Source organism: Tachypleus tridentatus, chromosome 9 (genome assembly GCF_004210375.1).
Source record: "Tachypleus tridentatus isolate NWPU-2018 chromosome 9, ASM421037v1, whole genome shotgun sequence".
In the NCBI taxonomy this organism is placed as follows: Eukaryota; Metazoa; Arthropoda; class Merostomata; order Xiphosura; family Limulidae; genus Tachypleus; species Tachypleus tridentatus.
This window is the reverse complement of record NC_134833.1, coordinates 86,959,396-86,980,128: the sequence shown is the minus strand read 5'-3', so window position 1 is coordinate 86,980,128 and position 20,733 is coordinate 86,959,396. Positions and strand designations below refer to the sequence as shown.

At 34.9% G+C, this 20,733-nt stretch overlaps 2 protein-coding genes across 5 annotated transcripts in view; one reads left to right on the top strand and one right to left on the bottom strand.

Moving 5' to 3' along the window:
* The window catches only part of LOC143225684 (uncharacterized), a 102,920-nt gene extending 88,786 nt beyond the window's left edge, over positions 1–14,134 (top strand). The window contains exons 9-10 of one of the 2 annotated variants that reach the window (XR_013013982.1): positions 8,581–8,671; positions 14,024–14,134. The gene's annotated coding sequence lies outside the window, so the exon portion shown is untranslated. Of the gene's footprint in view, positions 1–8,580; positions 8,672–11,334; positions 12,088–14,023 lie in introns of those variants that run through there. The other variant, XR_013013983.1, reaches the window with a different exon arrangement.
* Positions 1–20,204, bottom strand: part of LOC143225685 (retinal dehydrogenase 2-like) — a 29,427-nt gene extending 9,223 nt beyond the window's left edge. Inside the window, exons 1-10 of one of the 3 annotated variants that reach the window (XM_076455544.1) lie at positions 19,476–20,204; positions 17,311–17,415; positions 16,336–16,476; positions 16,023–16,149; positions 15,220–15,281; positions 14,295–14,537; positions 13,617–13,719; positions 9,862–10,046; positions 9,317–9,639; positions 8,078–8,152 (exon numbers count right to left, since the gene is read on the bottom strand). In XM_076455544.1, the coding sequence (XP_076311659.1) occupies positions 8,078–8,152; positions 9,317–9,639; positions 9,862–10,046; positions 13,617–13,719; positions 14,295–14,537; positions 15,220–15,281; positions 16,023–16,149; positions 16,336–16,476; positions 17,311–17,415; positions 19,476–19,481 (1,370 nt within the window). In that variant the 5' untranslated portion in view covers positions 19,482–20,204. Of the gene's footprint in view, positions 1–8,077; positions 8,153–9,316; positions 9,640–9,861; positions 10,047–13,616; positions 13,720–14,294; positions 14,538–15,219; positions 15,282–16,022; positions 16,150–16,335; positions 16,477–17,310; positions 17,416–19,090; positions 19,364–19,475 lie in introns of those variants that run through there. The other 2 variants (XM_076455543.1, XM_076455545.1) reach the window with 2 other exon arrangements.
* Between the last annotated feature and the right edge of the window lie 529 nt (positions 20,205–20,733).

The following is a 20,733-nucleotide window of genomic DNA, read 5'->3' as shown; positions in this document are numbered from 1 at the left end:
CTACTAGTGTCGATAGTGCAGAATGCTATGCAATGGACCAGACAAAACTCACATGTGAAGATAGAGTGTAGCTACAGGGATGAAAGAATGAGTGAGGAGGTTATTAAAGAAAGGGTTAGAGAAGAGGAGAAAGATGAACTTCTTTCAGTCATCTCCTGTACAAGAGTGGAAACAATTGTTCTGGCAACCAGCAAGGAATTATTTGAATATAAAAAAAATGCAAGGAAGAACATGGATATGAGAACAAGCATACAGGTAGAGATTAGACCAATTCCAACTGAACACAGTCAAAGCAAAGGATGTGGAGCCAAAGATCAGGTAAATGATTTGGTATTGACCCAAATGACAAAGGCATTTAGATTGATTGATTTAGTGTTTTATGGCACAAAGCATCGAGGCTATCTGCGCCAGACCTTCGGTAAAAATGTAAAAAATAAATAAAAAAAATAAATGTAGTAATAGACATAAATGGAAATGAAGGTAAAACAAAAAAGTATAAAACCAATGTTGACACCTAGTCTACAATGTTAAGATAGAAGGCAGAGTATAAGAAGTTGTAAGGTATTTACTCTAGCAAAAAAGGTATTGATCATAACCCACCAGGAAGACTAACAGGTAAGTTCAAGAACCACCGTCAGTCACCTGAAGTTGGTCTTTCCAGTCCTGGTTCTGGGTTATGTGTCATAGCAACCAGTATCAAAATGTAAAAGAATAGAAGTTTTAAAAGATACATAGCAAAATTGTAACAATGAGTAGCCAAATGTCCAGTAAAAAGATAAAGTCAAGTAAATGGAGTAAAATTTGTAAAAGTAAATGAAGGTAAAAACAAAACAGCAATTAAAACAGAAAATGGTGTAAAAACCAATGGTGACATCCAGTCAACAAAGTTGTAATGAACTACCTGTAGCAGAATGGTAATGATCATAACCTGCCAGTCACCTGAAGTTGGTCTTTCCAGTCCTGGTTCCTGGTTATGAGTCAATATGGCCAGTACTAAAAAGTTAAGTAGTAAAAGTGTGAAATGATATGCAGCAAAAGTATAATAACAACTCGCCAGGACGACTAACGAGTAGTTCAAACAGTAGCGTTAGTCACCTGAAGTTGGCCTTTCCAGTCCTGGTGTCGAGTTATTTTATGTTCTGGCCATTGTCCAATGTCAAATTGAATGAGAGAGATTAAAACTGTAAAAAAGGAACCACAATTAAAAAGGTGTAATCAATAAATATGCAACACTTAAATGAGATTAAAAAGATTATCAAGGTGGACAGAGTCACCATCACCAATAACTCTGTCCAATGTTACAGACTGACCCTTGGAAAAAATATGTTTAAAATATTGCCGTCGTTGAGAATTGTAACGATGGCAAGAAAGTAAAACGTGGCTGATAGTGATTTGAGTGTTACACAAACTACACATTGGTGCATCAGTTCCAGATAAAAGAAAATGATGAGTTAAAAAACTGTGACCAATGCGTAGCCTAGTGAGAACAACTTCCTCCTTCTGAACTTTACGGAAGCTAGATGGCCAAAGTCCAATTTTGGGTTTGATTTGAAAAAGTTTGTTGTCACGTTGCTCACTCCAAGTGGACTGCCAGCTGGCACGGAGCTGAGCCTTGAAGACAACACCATAGTCCATGTACGGAATAGGCATAGGAGTGATGGTGCTGAAGCAGACATATTTAGCTGCCATGTCTGCAAGCTCGTTCCTGCAAATACCAACATGGCTTGGTATCCAGAAAAACTGGATTGAAGTAGCTGCTAATGAGAAATGGGCCAGTCAGTTTCGAATATCAGCGAGAATAGGATGTGAGCTAACATGTAGCGTTCCAAGGCAAGTATAGAACTAAGCAAATCAGTATAAATAGTGCAATTGGAGTACTGCTCAGCTGCAATATGATCCAGGGCAAGAGATATGGCATACAGTTCAGCAGTGAACACAGAAGCTGTAGAAGGGATTCTGAGCGCAACTACTGACCCATAGCAAACCATAGCAGAGCCCACCGAATTACCTGATTTGGAACCATCTGTATAAATGGGAACTGAATGATTGTTTGAAAGATATTAATTGAATAAAAGACGGTACTTCCAATCTGGAGTATCTGCCTTTTTTAGGTGACTGAAAGAAAGGTCACATTTGGGGACTGTAATAAGCCATGGTGGGATGGGCCGACCTGTGGAATCTGCAATGTTATCCAAGGACAGACCCAGTTCATCCAATTGCCCGGATCACGAGGCCAAACGGAGCAATGACAGATCGTCTGTTCTGAAAAGTACTGCCCACCGAGGAAGGAAAACACATTTCCAGGTGGGATGCTTTGGTAAGGAATGAAGTTTCGAAGTATATTGTAAAGATAGTTGCAAACGGTGAAGGTGTAGAGAAGGTTCATGAGATTCAATGTATATACTTTGAACTGGAGAGGTACAGTAAGCCCCAGTGCAGAGTCGAAGTCCTTGGTGATGAATGGGGTCCAGCATCTTTAAGGACAAGGGTCTGGCAGAGCCATAGACCATTGATCCATAATCAAGTTTCGATCTAATAAGAGCACGATATACCTTTAACAGTGAACAGCGATCTGCCCCCCAACTGGTAGAAGAGAGAACACGGAGGATGTTCAGTGCTCTTGTGCATTTGACCCGAAGCTGCTTTAAGTGTGGTATAAAGGTCAGTTTACGATCAAAGATATGCCCCAAGAACTTGATCTCCGGGACCACTGGCAGCGAAACTTCACCGATATGAAGTTCAGGATCAGAATGAATACCCCGTCGACGGCAAAAGTGCATGCATACAGTTTTGGAGAGAGAGAGAAATTAAAGCCGTTCGCCAGAGTCCACTTCTGTACACAATTGAGGGTGGTTTGTAGTTGCCACTCAATATATCTCATGTTTGACGACTGACATGAGATGTGAAAGTCGTCGACATACAGCCCATTCGCAACAGTGAGAGGGAGTTGTTCAGTGATGGGATTTATCTTTATACTGAAGAGTGTAACACTCAATACACAGCCTTGAGGGACTCCAAGTTCCTGTACAAAAGAACGGGAAAGTGTCGAACCCACACGAACTTGGAATCTCCTGTCCATTAAAAAATTTTTAATAAACATGGGTAGATGGCCACGTAACCCATATGTATGGAGGTCTCAAAGCGCCATACCTCCACGCGTTGTGTCGTAAGCCTTCTCTATGTCAAAGAATATTGATACAAGATGTTGGCGGTTGAGAAAGGCTTCTCTGATAGATGTTTCAAGATGAATTAGGTGGTCTGTGGTGGAGTGCTGTCGACGGAACCCACACTGGGTGGGCGAGAGGAGGTTGTTTGATTCAAGGAACCAAACAAGACGAGCATTAACCATCCTTTCTAATGTCTTACAGAGACAGCTCGTCAAAGCAATTGGACGGTAGTTTGAAGGAATCTTGGGATCTTTCCTGGCTTAGAGAAAGGTAAAATAATAGCCTGGTGCCAGGCATCAGGAAAACATTCTCCTGCCAGATCTGGTTGAAAACAATCAGAAGGACATCAAGAGAAGCAGGAAATAGATGGTGCAGCATGTCATAATGAATATCATCAGGTCCAACAGGCGTACTGGCAGACCGATGAAGGGCCATTTTAGTTCCACCAGGGTAAAGGGACAATTATAGTCAAAGAAACAGTCAGTTCGAAAGGAAAGAGGTGATCGCTCTGCCCAGTCTTGATGGCCAGGAAGGTGGAGGAACAAGCAGAAGTGCTAGATACCTGGCAAAAGCTTTCACCTAGAGTGTTAGCGATGTTCCGAACATCAGTCACCTCCTGACCATCAGAGAGTAAGATCAAGAGGGGGATAGAATTGTAGTGCCCATTAACCTTTCGAATCCTGTCCCATATGATCTTGGAACTGGTGGGAGAAGATATGCTGGTTGTGAACTTAATCCAAGATTCCTTCTGGCTTTGATGTCTTACCCACCTAGCATGTGCACAGGCCCGTTGGAAAGCAACCCGGTTTGAAAGTGTGGGATATCTACGAAAAGTATCCCATGCCCGCTTTTGAGCCTTCCGTGCTAAGTGGCAAGCAGGATTCCACCACGGACGAGGATATCGTGGAAAACGTGTCGAGGTTTTAGGAATACACTGGGCAGCTGCATGTGTAATACAGTCAGTTACCACTGCTACACAGTCGTCTATTGATGGCTGATTTACAATGGCAGGATCAAGTTCTGCGAGAGCAGTGAAAGTGAACCAGTCTGCCTGATCAAGCTTCCACCGGGGCACACGGGTAGGGTGGCATCAACCACGGCCAGTCTCTCTCAAAAGGATCGGAAAATGATCACTGCCTAGTGGATTACTGTCAATCCTCCATGAAAAATGGGAGAATAATGAAGGGGAGCAAACAGAGATCAATAGTGGTAAAGGACTGACTAGGTGCATGAAAGTAAGTGGAAGAACCAGTATTGAAAAGAGAAAGATTGTGATCAGAGAGCATCTGCTCTACAGATCGGCCCCTCCCATCAATAATAGCACTTCCCCAGAGGGGATGATGTCCATTAAAATCCCCTAGGATTAGAAATGGAGATGGCAATTGTTCAACGAAAGCATCAAGATCTGACTGATCATATGTTTCTCCAGGGGACAGGTACAGAGAACAAACAGTGATGGTATGACCCAAGGAAACACGGATGGTTAAGCCTCCAAGGGTGTGTTGAGTGACAAAGACAGGGTGGGCACGTGTTGATCAACCAACAGTGCCACCCCTCCATGTACTCGACCATCAAACAACCTGTCACTGTACAGAGAAAACTGCCAAATGGAGACAGTATCAGCAGTTTTGAGAGATGTTTCTTGTAAAGAAAGACAAACAGGACGGTAGGAAGCAATCAGCGTTTTGATATCATCCAGATTAGAACGTAAACCTCGACAGTTCCATTGTATCAAGGTGGCCATTTTTAAGAACGGGAAGGTGAAGTGGCTGGAGAACCCTTCGGTTTACGACCACGTCTTTTTTCTTTACTGTCTTTAGTCGGAGGAGGTCTATCAACCTCCATGGATCCTGCTCTGGGTCGGGTGGGCAGGTTTTTGTTATTGGAAGGGGAATCCAGTGACTGAGGACGTGAACAAATAATTGTTTTGTCTCTTGTGGTGGGAGAAAAAGATGTATCAGAAGAAATGCCTGTATTTGAAACTGAAGGACGTGGATCTTGAGGTTTGTTGGAAGGTATGGGAGGAACAGAGATGGGTGTGGAAGTCCATTCATCAATCTTTTTAACCACAGAGGTCAAAAGGCTTTAAATTTGTTTTGAAAACGATTCTCTTGGAGGCACAGAGAGATCTGTCTGCACTTCCACTGTAGTTGTGGAATGAAGTGCAGCAGCAATTTCCGAGCCTCAGGATAACTAATGTTATGTGTCATTTTCAAACACTGCACCTCTTTTTTCTCCAACCATTTTGGGCAAGAATGAAAGTAAGAGGGGTGAGAACCATTGCAGTTTACGCAATGTGGGTTCATGTCACAGTCATAGGCATCGTGGCCCTTGCCTCCACAACGAGCACATGTCAGGGAACCACGACAAGATGTCCTTGAGTGGCTGAATCTCTGACATTGGAAACATCGAAGAGGGTTTGGTATGTATGGCCGAACCCTGCAAATGAGATAACTTGCCTTGATGGTGGCAGGTGCATGTGGTGAAGTAAATGTTAAAACGAGGGTATTTGTTGGCAGTGTAACTCCATCTTTTGCAGTGGAGATCGCCTCACTGCAGAAACTCCTTGAGTGGAGAGACCAGCGAGAATCTCTGACTCGGGAACGTTCTTCAAATCCCTTTCAACAATAACTCCTCGTGAAGAATTCAAGGTAGCATGGGGTGTAACCTCAATAGGTATATCCCCAATTGCCATTGAATTCAAGAGGAGTTCACTGTGTTGGGATGTGGATGTTTCAACCAATATGTCACCAGATCGAAGTTTCTTTACTGACTTTGGAGAGCCAGTAAGTCCCCCTAGTCCCTTTTGAATAAAAAAAGGAGACATTTGCACTAAAGGTTTTTCCGGAAGAGAATGTAATATAAGAAAATGAGGTACATGTGTTACTGATGTTGAAGATTGCTGTTCTGAGTATTCAAGTCGTGGTCGTTTACCCATTGACTGTTTTTTTACAATTTTATTTAAATTTTTAGAGGATCCATAGGAAAAGGAAAAAAATTTCGGTACCCACTGACTCCACCCACCATGGAGCCCTACAAGGGGACGCACTACAAAGTCACGCAAGGACAATGCAGCAACGCCAGGGTTTTGTGAGCACTATACCCAAACACCAGCATCAGGCACAATGTCCACAACACCCGTTGAGAACTTCCAACACTGGTACATGGTTGAATCTAGCCCAAGTGGACCAGCCGATTGACCCAAGGGGGGCCACCCAAAAGCCGCCCATCTACAGGAATTCGAGGCCAAAATGGTGTGTTAGGGTTGGACCCCTCAACCACCAGGATCCTCTCCTCCCCTTCACGGGTTGCCACGCACGGCAAACACGTGGGTGGATGTTTAGATCCCAGAGAAGGTAACCAGATAGAACAGAACCTTCCCTGGGAGGTCCCCTCACCACGTACAGGAATCCACACCGAGGGGAAGGCATTTAGAAGGGGAATACCCAGCTAGGAGCATAATCACCAAAACACTTGAAGTAGAATCTTGCTTGTTCAAGAGATGATCTGCCACAATAATCCAAGCATCCAGTATGTGACAAAGAAGAAGATGGACTTGCCAAGATTGGGCCCAGAAAAGGAGATTCAGTATCCCAAAACAAAGAGAACAAAACCAGGTACCACCTTAACAACTGATGTAAGAGACAAGTATTGAATTGTCAGAAAAAGAATCATGATCAGGTGCCCACATGCTAAAGGCAGGAAATGATCCTCTAGCTAAGAAACAGCCAGAAGCTCCAACAGGTTGAATTGTTTAGTAAATATGGCATCAGTACAATGACTGGCTATTTCCTGAAAGTCCAAATTCACCCCTCATCATTTGAGAAAAGTGCTTGTAATGAGATGCAGCTTGGGACCATAACCAGTGGTAGATATAGTGAAATTATAGTCTTTGGTCATGAATATGATAGGTAAAGACTCCAAATACATGGCAAAGGATGTACAGAGCCATTATGAGATTGAACAGAACAAAAAACTGAAATTTTAATAAATACAAAAACACGAGTTATTGATTGAACATTTAGCATGACTGCACTCGTGAATTCCAAATCAAGAAATACAGTGCTTTATAGTATAAAGGGAGTCAGCTGTGTTAGTAGGATTTCTCACACTCCTATTGGAGAAAATTTGTCAGACACTCATTTCCATGCTATTGTGCAACTGTACAAGACGTAAAAAGCACATGAGGTTAGGTGAGAAAACTGTGCATAAAGAGGGCAGAATAAATCCAGGAAAGATATCATGTTAGTAAAGGAAAGTATTCTATAAGAGATAGTGTTGTATAGTAGTTTGACTAAGGCAAGTTCTTCTATATAAGTAGTCTAAGTTTTTCCTAAGCACAAAATCACAGTTAGGTCAAAAACTTTAGTCTCTTCAGTTCATCTCGGTAGGTTATTCCAACAAATGGTACTAGGTGTTTTTCCTGTGAAGTATGCTTAAATGTTTAAGTTGTGACAAAATTATTTCCAGTTTGTAGTTTATTTTCTGATGTGGTGTGGTATTAGTTTTATCTTTTTCATAATACAAAGTTTTGGTGATATTTGAAGTAGCATGTGCAGAGTAACTATTTTATTTAAAAATATTATACATAAAAACTTAACAGTTCATCTTTGTTTAGATATTTCTTACGTTTATAACAATTAAAAATTAATGAATAAGGAGAGTAGAGCCTGATGTAAAGATATCTTAGTGTGGATAATTTGTTACAGTAGTGAGGTATACATGTCATTAAATGGTGTGCAAGGGTGGTAGGTTTACATTATTTTTAAATTTAGGGAATTGAGATTTTGAAAAAGGTGTCCACAGCATCTGCTGTTCATGTGAATAGAATAAAAGGTGTTTTCTCACATTATGTTAAGTAATGTAATTTAATGTGGTATCATAAAACTAGCTTGAAAGCAGTCACTTACAGTTCTCGTCCTTGTCCAGACATCTTAAATCCACCAAATGGAGTCTGAACCATTGTTGCATCATAACAGTTGACCCTGTAATTCAAGAAAATCAATAAAATAGATCTGGTAAATTTAATTACATGATGTATGTATATTAATTATATTTATAATCTTTGTTCATTCCTATAAATAACCATTAAATATTCAGTTATAACTAAATACAAAGTAATATGAATTACATTTTATAATTTCTCATAAATAGTGCTTCACTTGAATAAATAAGTTGCACAGAGAAAGCTAGTTACTGTTTCATACCATAGTGAATTACAATGAACAGTTTCTTGATAACGTGGTATTAAAGTGATTTTAATACTGATGATATACCAGATGAACTTAATAATGTAAAGATGTGTGTGTGTGTGTGTGTGTGTGTGTGTTAGAGAGAGAGAAAGAGAGTACATACACACATACTTATAAACTGATAAGTTAGACTATTGTCACTAAACTTGAAATATCCTTAGAGCCGTCTGAGGAAAGTGATATGGAAGATTTGGAATTTGACTCTCCCATGTCAACTCCAGGATTCTTATGTCTACTTCATACATTGAATAGGTATGTCAGCTACTTATAATTTAGACAAACAGCATGAAAAATGATCCAACACTATGTTTGGCAATGATTTTTATTTTTCTTACAACTGTAATACAAAACAGCCAACTGATCTTAAAAACAAAGGTAAAACACTTGTTGCTTTTTAAACATACAAAAAGGTTGTACAGTATTGAGAGAAATTCCAAAGATCATTGACAATTTCAATTATGTACAGGAACATTATAAGCTGCTCCAAATATTACACATACTTATTAACTGCCCCTGTTATTAAGGTACACTACTAACAAACCAATTTCCAACTCTGTAAATGAATTATACTCATGTTTAGTAAAACTGTACATCTAACAAAGTTTACAAAACATGACCTAGATGCAAGAAATATGCAAGTGTATGTTTAGTGCCAAATTTCTAAACAAGGCTTATAACTAAGGTGTTCCTTTAAGGGCCATAGAAGAGCAAATTTATGTAGCAGAGTGTTTAAAATATTAATTTATAAAAAATATTTCATACATATGGAACAAAACTAAAATAATTTTGGGAAAAAAAAAACATCAGTATAAAAATTAAATTTTCACCCAATTTAATGTATATGCAAGTCAAATATAGTTACATTTTAAATTTGAATACTATTTTATAGCTACTTACCACACAGAGCCTGCCTGCACAGCCTGAGCAAACATTAAGGCTTTGTCAATATTTTCTGTTATAATTCCAGAGCTAAGTCCATAATGAGTATTGTTTGCTCTTTCTATTACTTCTTCCATGGTCTTAAACTTGAGAATTTGTTGGACTGGACCAAAGATTTCCTCTTTAGCTATACGCATGTGATCTTCAACATCTGAGAAGACAGTGGGTTCAATAAAATATCCCTTGGAACCAAATCGGTTTCCACCACACTGGACTGTAGCACCTTCCTTCTTTCCCGACTCAATCAGGTTTATAATCTTATCAAATTGTTCTTTATCCACCTTCAACACAAATTACAATGTAGTAATAAACAGATATAGAAATATTGTCTGAAAACAAACTATATTGTCATAATATACACAAAACTTACCATACTCATAACAGTGTCAGCCAATTTGAGATTGTTTTGTACTATAACATAACAGAATAAAGACTATAAAATCATTTAACAAGGTCCAATAAGTTCGTATACTATAACATAGACAAGATTCTTGATAATTTACCTGTGGTCCCTGCTCTGTCTTTTCATCATAGGGATCACCTACAGTTCTTTTAGAAGCTCTTTCTTTACTCTTCTTGACAAATTCATCATATATATTTGCTTGAACAAATGTTCGTGTTCCAGCACAGCAGCACTGACCCACGTTGGCAAATACAGCTTGATGAGCAATTTCAACTGCCTTATCCACTTTGGGTAGATATACACGAGAAAACAAAACAACAAATTAATACATTTAAGGTCTTTCAGACAACATAGTATCTGTAAATTACATTTTATCCACTGTTGTTTAGAAACACATGCAAGGCAACTCATTTTCCTTTAGTATTACCATTTGGGAACTATTCTAGAAAGACAGGCTTGAAACTAAAATAAATTATAATGACAAAGTAGATGGAGCAAACAAGGAAACAGCATCTTAATAAACAAATCTTGCTTTTGATGATAATGCTATCAAGGCAAATGATAGCATTACTCTGTGTAGGGATGGCTAGGACTGCTCATCAAAATGATGACCTAATGAGATGTTTAAATTATCAGAACTTCACAGTACTATACTGGGTTTTCTTTGTAACAATATCTATCTAATGACAAGGAACATCTGTAAGTAGTATAGCAAAAAGTTTGAATTTGTTCTGTCTTATTTACTTACTACTTGAAAATTCAAACCAAAAACAGTGATAAACTAATTTCACGTTATAAGCATTAAGTAATTTTTAAATATCATAATTTTAGTGTAAACAGTGTTATCATTACCCATTAAAGATAGCTTTGTTCCAGAAATTGTGTTCTTTTAAAACAAAGCAGAAAAAAGTAGTTATGTTTCAACTACAGTAATATTTACAAACTATACTCAACATATTATGAGCAATTTGGACTCAAATATAAACAAAGTGGAAAAGTAAAAATAAGGTGGGGTATAGATGTAGGCAAGATCCATCAGAAAACCTATGTGAAGTAAACAGACTTACAAGATAGAAAATTACCATTTCTAGTAAGCACTCAAGACCACAGCAAACAAATCTCCAAACAAACTTGTACTGATACAACAAAACTACCTTTGTTCTCCTACAAAAACTTCCTTGATATAGTAGCATGTTTAACATGAAGATGAGACTTTTGGTTAATACATTAACTGTTTCTATTCTTGAGAATATATAGTAAACGAATTTGTAGCTACTATTCAAAATCTGAAATACATGCCTGAAAGATGGAGCAATGCATTAAATACAATGACAAATAATTTAACAAAATATTCAAATTAATAACACAGACATCCCTATTACCCTATTCATCACAACAGGTCAATAATATATAGATGCAAAAGTTGAGTCAAAACGTAATATTAAACTTGAAAATAAATAGTGGTTGTGGACATATACATATGTCCTAAATGTCTAGCTTTCCAAGTTAAAAGTTCAAATTTATTTTCTTTGTCTGTTACTAAGCTCTTAGCTCCTCTACTCTTATCTTCCAGCTGAAACTACCAAGTTTCTGCAAAGCCACTTGTTTACTGAATGAGACCTAGGTTCAAGTCCTTTGAAAAAGCAGTACCTGTTGTGCTCGTTATACCTGAATGCCTGAACAGCATACCTTAAATACTTAAATTCATTGAGTGTCTATATCCTTCTCAGAGTTTCAACCTTTCTTTAACTAACTGGTGTATGCCATGCTGAATAAAGTAAGGGTATATTTTAACTACAACTTGTTAGACCTAGTGTGAAACTATTACTCCCATGTTTATAGCCAGCAACTGTTTTTTTGGCATTTTTTTTCTCCAATGGTAGTTTATCCAGGTGTTTCTATGAAATTTTGGAATGTTCTATAGCAAAAATCCCTTTAGATCCCTATGTTGCAAGAGAGTTGCAAATTACAAACAGCCTTTCCACCTTATGATAACAATTCAGAGTAAAAAAAAAGACTTTTTTTAAATATGATGACCATATTCTCCAACCACACTCATGAAAAGTTTTTTAATCTGTTATCAGTTATGCTGGCTTCATCCTGATGAACCAAAATCTTAAACTTATTCTATTTGTATTAAACTCTCTGCAATAGTTTTTTCACAAAACTTTCATCCCATTTCCTACAGCTCCTCATTCAAATTGTTACTCCTTAGGCAAGATGTTAAATGGGACAAGTTAAAGAGAAGATTGAACAAGGTATTTAGATCAAAGTCATCGTGGAGATATACTAAAAGAATCAATCATTTTACTACACAATACTGAAGTAACAGAAAAAGACAGTTTAATATTTACAAATGTTTAGAGAATGTATTTCAGACAAAAATGTAGCTCAATAAAAGATTGGAAACAGAACATTACTATACATCTTGAACAAAAGATAGTTACAAGACATTTACTATACAAAACACTTATGTGCTGTTGTTGAATACTATTAGAATACATCATTAAAACACTGCAGTTGTAAAATTGTTTTCTTGGATGATACTAACCAACAAAATTTTGTTGGTACTAGAAAAAATGCTACTATTTCTGTGTAATTTGATTATGGTAATTCTAAAACTCATGTTAGAAATTTCAGATAACCTCTAGTTTCAGTTATTATGCATTTATTCAAAATATTTATAAGTACGTTGCCTTTATGGAGACAAATCATAAATCAAATCATTTAGCTCATCTTGTGTGATCAGATGAGACAGTTATATTGAGGTGCCACAGGAACATAATTACTAGATTTAAGATGATTCATTGTCTTCTTCATAGGAAGACTGTTTTCAAATTTGCTGGTAAATATGGCACTGAATGATCATTCTCATGAGATACTGGTTTTATTGCAGATTCAATATCTGGATATTTAATGTATTGTCTAATTTGGTTTGAATATCCAGAAACATTAGTCATATACAGTAAGTCAATTAGATGATATTTGGGCTTACATCATATAGTGAGAACTTCAAAGGGCACATTTGCTCTCTTCTTAGAGAAACAGTACAACACATGTAGCATCCAATGTTTTTCTTGGTCACAAAATTTATGCTCAAAGTATTTGTAGTAAGCTCCCTTTACTTTAACTAGTAGGTTTTCCACAAATGTAGCATAAACTGTTGAGTGATTTTTGCTTGAACTGCAGACATCCAGCATTTAAAATAATTTTCTAACAAATATGGAAGACAATGTTTACAGAACTAGAGTTTAAAAGACTGAAATAAATAAATTTTACAGAATTTGGCTATTATGAGGCAGAAGATCAGACTGTTTGGACTGGATGCTGAGTGAGGCAAAGTAACTAACTGAATGACTGAAAGGCAATTAAGAGAGGCATTTAACTCCATTCCTTTTATGGTCAGTCAATGGACTTATCAAATGTTCTATCAAATTGAGTACATGAAGGTTTCATAATTCCCACACAAAGTGTGGAAATAAAATGGTTCAATTTGCTACAATTACATTATAAACAAAATAGCATACATCAACAATATGTTTGGAATTTTACGCTAATACAATGCAGTGTTGGTTTGAAGTTATCAAAAAAAGGTATGTCTTTCACCTGTTAAATTGTCCAAACAAACTTATTTTCACTGCATAAATCTATTCGGACAAGTTGATTGCGCAACATTTCACACTGCTGACAGTGTGAGTTATTGTGATAATACAATAACTCAACATTTAGGGGGTGTACAAATTCTATCTACATTTTGTAAATCAGCACCATCAAATTACCCTGAATAACTAGAGTTCTCAAGCAGCAAATTTTCAGTTGTTAAAAAAGAAAAATTTCATGAATCAAGATATTTACCATCAGCATCATCAAACACAACTAATGGACTTTTTCCTCCCATCTCCAAGGTTAAACGTTTAGTGTTGCTTCTCCCAGCAGCTTGTTGTATAAGTTTTCCTACCTATGGCAATGAGTAACAACAGGTTTAATCTAAATATATTAAAACAGAATTTTCTTAATACAGACAAAAATATAAAACTAAAAGAATCATTATCACTTTAATGGTTCATTTTAAGCAAGTGTACAGTAGATTTCTCTAGAATTCACAAAACATTTACTGACAAACTAAAAAATGCAATTATTTCACTTTGGAGGTACTTCTAGTAGTCAAATTTAAAACAAAGTTTTCCCACAAAATTGAAAGGTATGTTATCACTATTGATGTCATTCAATAACTGAACACCAATCTCAACTTCTTTTTCTAGGCGGTTCCTTCGTAACCCATTTTACTTTCATGGCAACTCTTTACTAAATGCATGGTTGCTGCCACATTATTTATCAAGGTAAGGATGTTTTTATGGAACTGAACAAAACAAATGGCAACATGAATTTTAATGCTTGTAACATTATCTAATATTGCTAATAAAAAGGATCAAGTTTGGTTAAAGAATGATTATTTACAAGAACTTCATTCAAACTACTTTTACTAGTGTAATTCCAACTTACTAACATGTAAAAAAATATTTAACATGTTACCTCAGTAGAACCAGTGAAAGCCACTTTGTCGATATCAGTGTGTTCTGCTATAGCAGCCCCAGCAGTTGGGCCATACCCTGGAATGATATTAATCACACCTGGAGGAAATCCAGCTTCCTTGAGAAGACTTGCACAGTAAAGGGCAGTAAGTGGAGTCTGCTCAGCTGGCTTAAGGATGACAGTGTTACCAGTTGCCAGAGCAGGGCCTAACTTCCATGATAACATGAGCATTGGATAGTTCCACTACAAAAATATAGTATTACAAATCAAACATTTCTCTAATAAAGTTTTAAACTATGAAAATCTGACCTTTAAAATAAAAATGATATTTAGTTTATTTGGAAAAAACAGTGTTTGAATTTTTTAAATAGATTCTTTTTAAAAAGTATATCTTGAAAAGTGACCTTTGAAATTACAAAACTGGTAAAAGAAATTAATAAGGGAGAAGAAAACAAACAGAAGATAAAAATACATTTTTATGTGCTTTTTCCAGATAGATTCGTATTATTAAGTAGCATACTTATACAACCACAATATAATAAAACTACATTTAAACCTGACATGATCATTAATGTTGCCCTCCATGTGCAAGTTAATATTTAAAAAGCATAAATAGTTATCTTATGAATTGTCCATCTATCAAATTTTAAACACTTCATATTAAATAATTTTTTTTGTCTTACGAGTAGTGTAAATGTATATATATAATTTTTTTGATCACAGAATATCTTATTTCTGATTTTACTGGCATGAATCTAAAATTTGAATCACTTTCACCACAATACAACTGATATTATCATACACAAAAGTAGAATCAGTTAGAATTATACCAGTTTCATATTCCTAAGTGTAATTTATAATTATATATATATTTCTAGATTTATAAAAAACATTCTAATGATTTTTAAAAAAGTAAATGTCTTACTGGAATAATCTGACCACAAACACCTACAGGTTCCATTCTTGTGAAAGAAAAGAAATCTCCATCTAGCATTAATAATAAAATTAAACATGTTAAAATTCACTTGCAAAATTTTATGTTTATTAAACTACAGATTAAATTCTTAACAGGTTGATTAAAAAAAACAACTTTAGAAAAAGTTTACAGAGAACTATTACTGTTTTTGTGGTACTGGCACAGCTTAACCAGCCAGAATGAATTTTCTTTTTATATACAGCATGAATATGTGTATATAATGTGGGTACATTATTTCACATTGAAAATGATTTTGTTATAGATTATAGATGCCTGAACTAACAAATGTTACTTATTGTTTTTCAGCCATTTTCATTGTGATGGAAAAACATTTTTTACAAAACAATATATTGAAAGTTTTGTTTGTTTTTTATAATTTCTTTATCTTTTACAGGACAATTACTTCTAATTATACATATAAGGATGTCAAAAATATTCACACCAGTCTTAAGAAAATGAAAGGCTGGAAAAAATATGTATACAACAGTAAACAGAATTTTGGGAGCTCTAGTGTTATGTTAATACTTATATTTCAGTATGTTACAAAATACTGTTAATACTGCAACATTTTTTAAATTTACAACCATTTTACTCTTGTCTATAAATTAATTCTACTATAATGTATATACTAAATCAAAATAGTTGTCATTAACAACAACCACAGAAATGACTTAGATTATTTTGGGTAAACTTGCAAGTAAAGTGCAAACATCTATAGTATGGAATTAAAAGTAGAATTATGCTAAATATACCTATTGGAATAGTTTTTCCATGAATTTTGTCACACCACCCAGCATAGTACCTAATAGTTGATACTGCTCCTTCCATGTCAAACAAAGATTCATTATAAGGTTTTCCATTATTTAGAGTTTCCAAGCTCTAGATATTGAAAAATACAAAAAAACACTTCTTGAGTAATTTAAACACAATACTTAAAATATAATTATAACAAATATTTAAATCTTTTATTCTTGACAAATTATTTTATAAAAAATAAAACAAAACATTTTTTAAATCCTTTAAAAAAATTTAATTAGTTTTATATTAAAATAAGTTTGTACTCACAGATAAGTATTCTATATCTCTCTGTATTAAGTCTGCAAATTTATTTATGAGCTGTCCCCTAGCTGATGCATCCATTGTTCTCCAAGGTGAGCCTAATTTAAAGGCTTCCCTTGCTGCTCTTACAGCTTTGTCCACATCTGCCTATAAATGATGCATGACAAAGTGTAGATCATTATTTAATATTTTAACAGTGTTGTTAATAGGTGTACAAACTAAGTTTCTTGGTAATCAAAATATTTTTTTGTTTAATCATAAACACATTTTAGCATGCACATGAAGTTTCGAAAATTCCATTAATTATGTTCAATTTTACTTGTGTTAAAACAGTGTGATCTGGTACTGAAATGTTATGATATTAATCTTGTTGTAACACAAGAGTACTTTTACCTTCATTAAATAGTTCAGCTTAGATACATTCACGTACAAATTTATTTTACACATCATTAAAAAAAATAATAAATACACGACACTGAAAAATAATTAGATACTGCTAACACAGAGCTAGTAGCTACATACTTATTTCCCTTACACTAAAATAAAAGATGGGTAGACAGTTTTATTAAACAAAAAAGGTACTAATTCACCCAGCCATTACAGACATTTAGTAAAATTGCAAGCTTTAACAGTTTTTAAAATTTAACACTTCTTTAAAATGTTGGTAAGTTTTTGTACATTTTAATAATAAGCTCCATTTTTAACTAAAAAATGTGTTTAGATGTACAGTGTCTAATAAATGTTCATTTGTGATCCAATCACCATGCATGCAGTTATTACAATAATTAATAGTAAATTACTAATTACTTATAACTGAAACATTAGTGTTTAAGTGATGAAAATAAATCCTCATCTATTACTAAAACAACTATGACAGCTGATAGTATCACTTAACCATTTAAGCTTGTTCACCAATATAGTTAACATGTCGATACATTTGTGAAGTTGAGCAAGAGAGATTTAAAAGATTTTCCTTCAAACCTTGTCACCTTCTTGGACATCACATAGCTTTTGACCAGTTGCTGGATTATAAGTTTGGAACATTTTCCCACAAACTGAATTGCACCATTCATTATTGATGAAAATCTGGAACACAAAATAATTATTTAACAACAAATAACTATACACATCACAAAACAGATATGAAATTTTGCATATGTTACATATTACTATTTGAAATAACCAGAAATTGCAATTTTAATTCAATTGTTAAGTATATGTTAATACGTATTAAATTTATGATATCTGCTAACAAGCTTAAGATTATTGCTAAGAATAAATTTTGTAAAAATGACTTGTGCTCTCAAAGCACAAAAACTTCTTACCCTCTCAAGTTCATATTATTGAAACTAGCCTTTCTAGACTATCAAAGTCCAACATTTATAAACACACAAATCAAGTCTTATCTAGTTATTTTACTATTTCCAGAAAAAAGTCAAAATCTTTAAACATATCTTCAGCTCAATATTTCTAATTTAAATATTCTAGTAGTCTATTTCATCATTCTTAACATGTATACATATTTGTTATAGCACTCAAAATTAAGCATACCCATAGTCTGGTACAAATTACAATGATTTACCTTCTTATTGTTAAACATTAATTTAGCTCAAAACTAGCAATTGTTACTTTTTTTCCCCCAACAAATCACACCTAATTTTTTTTCAAACCACAAATGCTCTGGTAACATAAGCACTCTCTACATTTCCATGTTCCAACTCAATGTTTTATATTACTGAAACTTTCTACATTCTGTCTCATGTTCATGTCTTTAAATATAAGAAACAATGAACACTTTCCAGAAATACTTCAGTCTAAAAAAAACTACATATCAGAATATATAATTACTGAAAAATTACCTACAAAAGGCAGACATAACTTACAATTATTTTCTGTAGCTTAAAATAAGTCCACACGTAACTACAACAGCTTAAAACTAAATGATGTTGTAATTTTTAATGTTCTATGGCACCACAAAACAGTCTTTTAATATGTTAGGTTTACAAACTGCTGTGAACCTAAATGTTCAAACTAAGTTTTTTCTTTCATTTTTAAGAAGAAATCATAGGTTCAATTACTTATATATCTGCAACTTAATAAATCCTAAGAGAACTTCATGTATACTCATTATTTAATTAAATTTTAGCTTTATAGGGAAAAAAATAAAAGGGATAAAAGTCTAATTACAGAATGGAACAGGGACAATTCTATAACGAGTATCAAGAGCCTTTTGCGATTTACTTTTATTTACTCAGCACCATACATTTATTTCTAATAAAATGATACTTCAACATTTATTTCCTAGAATAAAGATATTTTGTTTTTACATCAATAAATGACGACCAGCGATATTAAACATTATTTTAATACAAACAAGTTTTAATAGTCTAAGTAAAAAGCAGTTATACTACGAGCTAATTCAATATAAAGAATAAACAGAAGTTTAATTTAAAATATCCGTATGTTGCTGAACAAAACTGTACTTGTAGTCTAAGTAATTCTATACGCTCTTAAACTATATATTTAAAGTAGAAGAAATAAAGTTTAGAAAGCTTTAAGTAAATTTAACATTATAAAATTTCCCTTTTTGAATCAAAGAAATAAAAAGGTGTGCTTATTTTTTTAATGTAGTTCATATTAAGAGATAAGCTTTTAGATATGTGAATATGATTTTCTCATAGCAGTAGTATTTCTTCACAACTCTTCTTTTTTTTAAGTTCTTTGTTAAGAAGAGAGCTCTAGAGACTAAAATTACTACTACCTTGGTATACTTAATTTCAGGATTTCTATTTCTACTATCAGGCTCCATTAATTAATTATTCACTGATTTTCAAGAGGAACTAAAGTTAAATTTACACTTCAAAGTCAAACAGCGATTAAATTTACTGTATCCAAGTCGCACTGAACTGCACTACAATTACAAAAAAAAGAAATAATCAATGACTTAAACAGTTTAACCACTCTGCAATCTCAGTATTGGCTGAACTTTTTCACATGCACAGCACATAAGCCCCTTCATAAACTCTTAAATCCTTGTAAAGTAAACACCATTTGCTGTGATTGGTTCGTGAAGGGCAAAAACAAATATCATGGTTCGAATGGAAAAACAAAAATAAGGGTCAAAATATATCACTTCTTCCACCTACTTTCATTTGGGTCGTAATGAAACTTGGCTTTTGAATGCTGTATCATGCCTAATTTTTTAAATAAATTTTCGAGCTTAAGCTAGCACGAACACTAGACAAACGAATTTAATTCCAAACTCTGAAATAGCGGGTCAAAACATAAAGAACAATTTTTTTTTTGTAATTTTACAAAAACTTTGAGCAAATGGTTCGGTTGCCCTCCTTTGCATTTGATCTTAGTTGTTAATGTGTTCAGAAATTAAATAACGTCCCTTCGTTCTGCTTGTGTTTTGTTTATTTTATTATTTTGATTTATTTTAGCGCAAAGCCACATTGAGCTAACTACTGCATCCGCCGTGGGAAATCTAGTCTTGGATTTTAGCGTTGTTAGCTCGTGGTACATTAGAAATAAAATTAGAGCAGAAATTAAACAGCTAAAAAAAAAAAAAAATGGGACAACTTCTGCTACCAACTAAGCGAACAAACCGACCCTAGTAAGTACAGGTAAACATCGATATAAAACGCATCGATAAAGCGCGATAATCAGTTGGGCGCGATGGGGTCTTAGGCCCCAAATTTTTTGGGGTTTCTACAGAGGCCGCCGCTTAATATTATCACTGCTTAATGTAATCAGCCGGTTAATGTGATCAAAATCAAAACCAAATCCACTTCAATCTTTTGTATGGTTTTCACGCCGCATATTGTGATCAAACCCCGGCCTGCATGTAATAATTCCTGGCGCTGTCAACTGCAGTAAAGTACATAATCTGCCAGTCATAGGATAGCTCTCAGTGCGTAGGCAAGAAGTATCAAAACTTTATTTTCATTAAAACCACAAGTCATCCTTGATCGACCGATGGATGACGAAGGATGAGTCATATACACTCATACACCAGTGACAGTGGCATGAAGTGCTGCAAACGATAGCGTCAATGTTGAAACCATATAAATTTCTAAGAAACAGCTCGCTCCCCAGAAGCTTTCAGACGAAATAGTTTCTTGGAAATCTGTGACGTCAGCTATTCCCTTTTATTCTAATATCGCCGAATAACTGAAAGGTCTTGTCTGAAAGAACCACAACCAGAACCAATAGAAGAAAAAGATGACATTTTCCATGGATTTACAGCAGAAGAAGTAGCAGAGGCAGAAAGGAAGTTTGTAGACTACCAGGATGGACTCCCCTTGACAACCCTTGTGAAGCAGTGGGCCGAGATTGACGAAGTAGCACCAGTTACCCAGCCACCCCTCACAGATGAAGAGATCCAGAAAGCAATAGAGA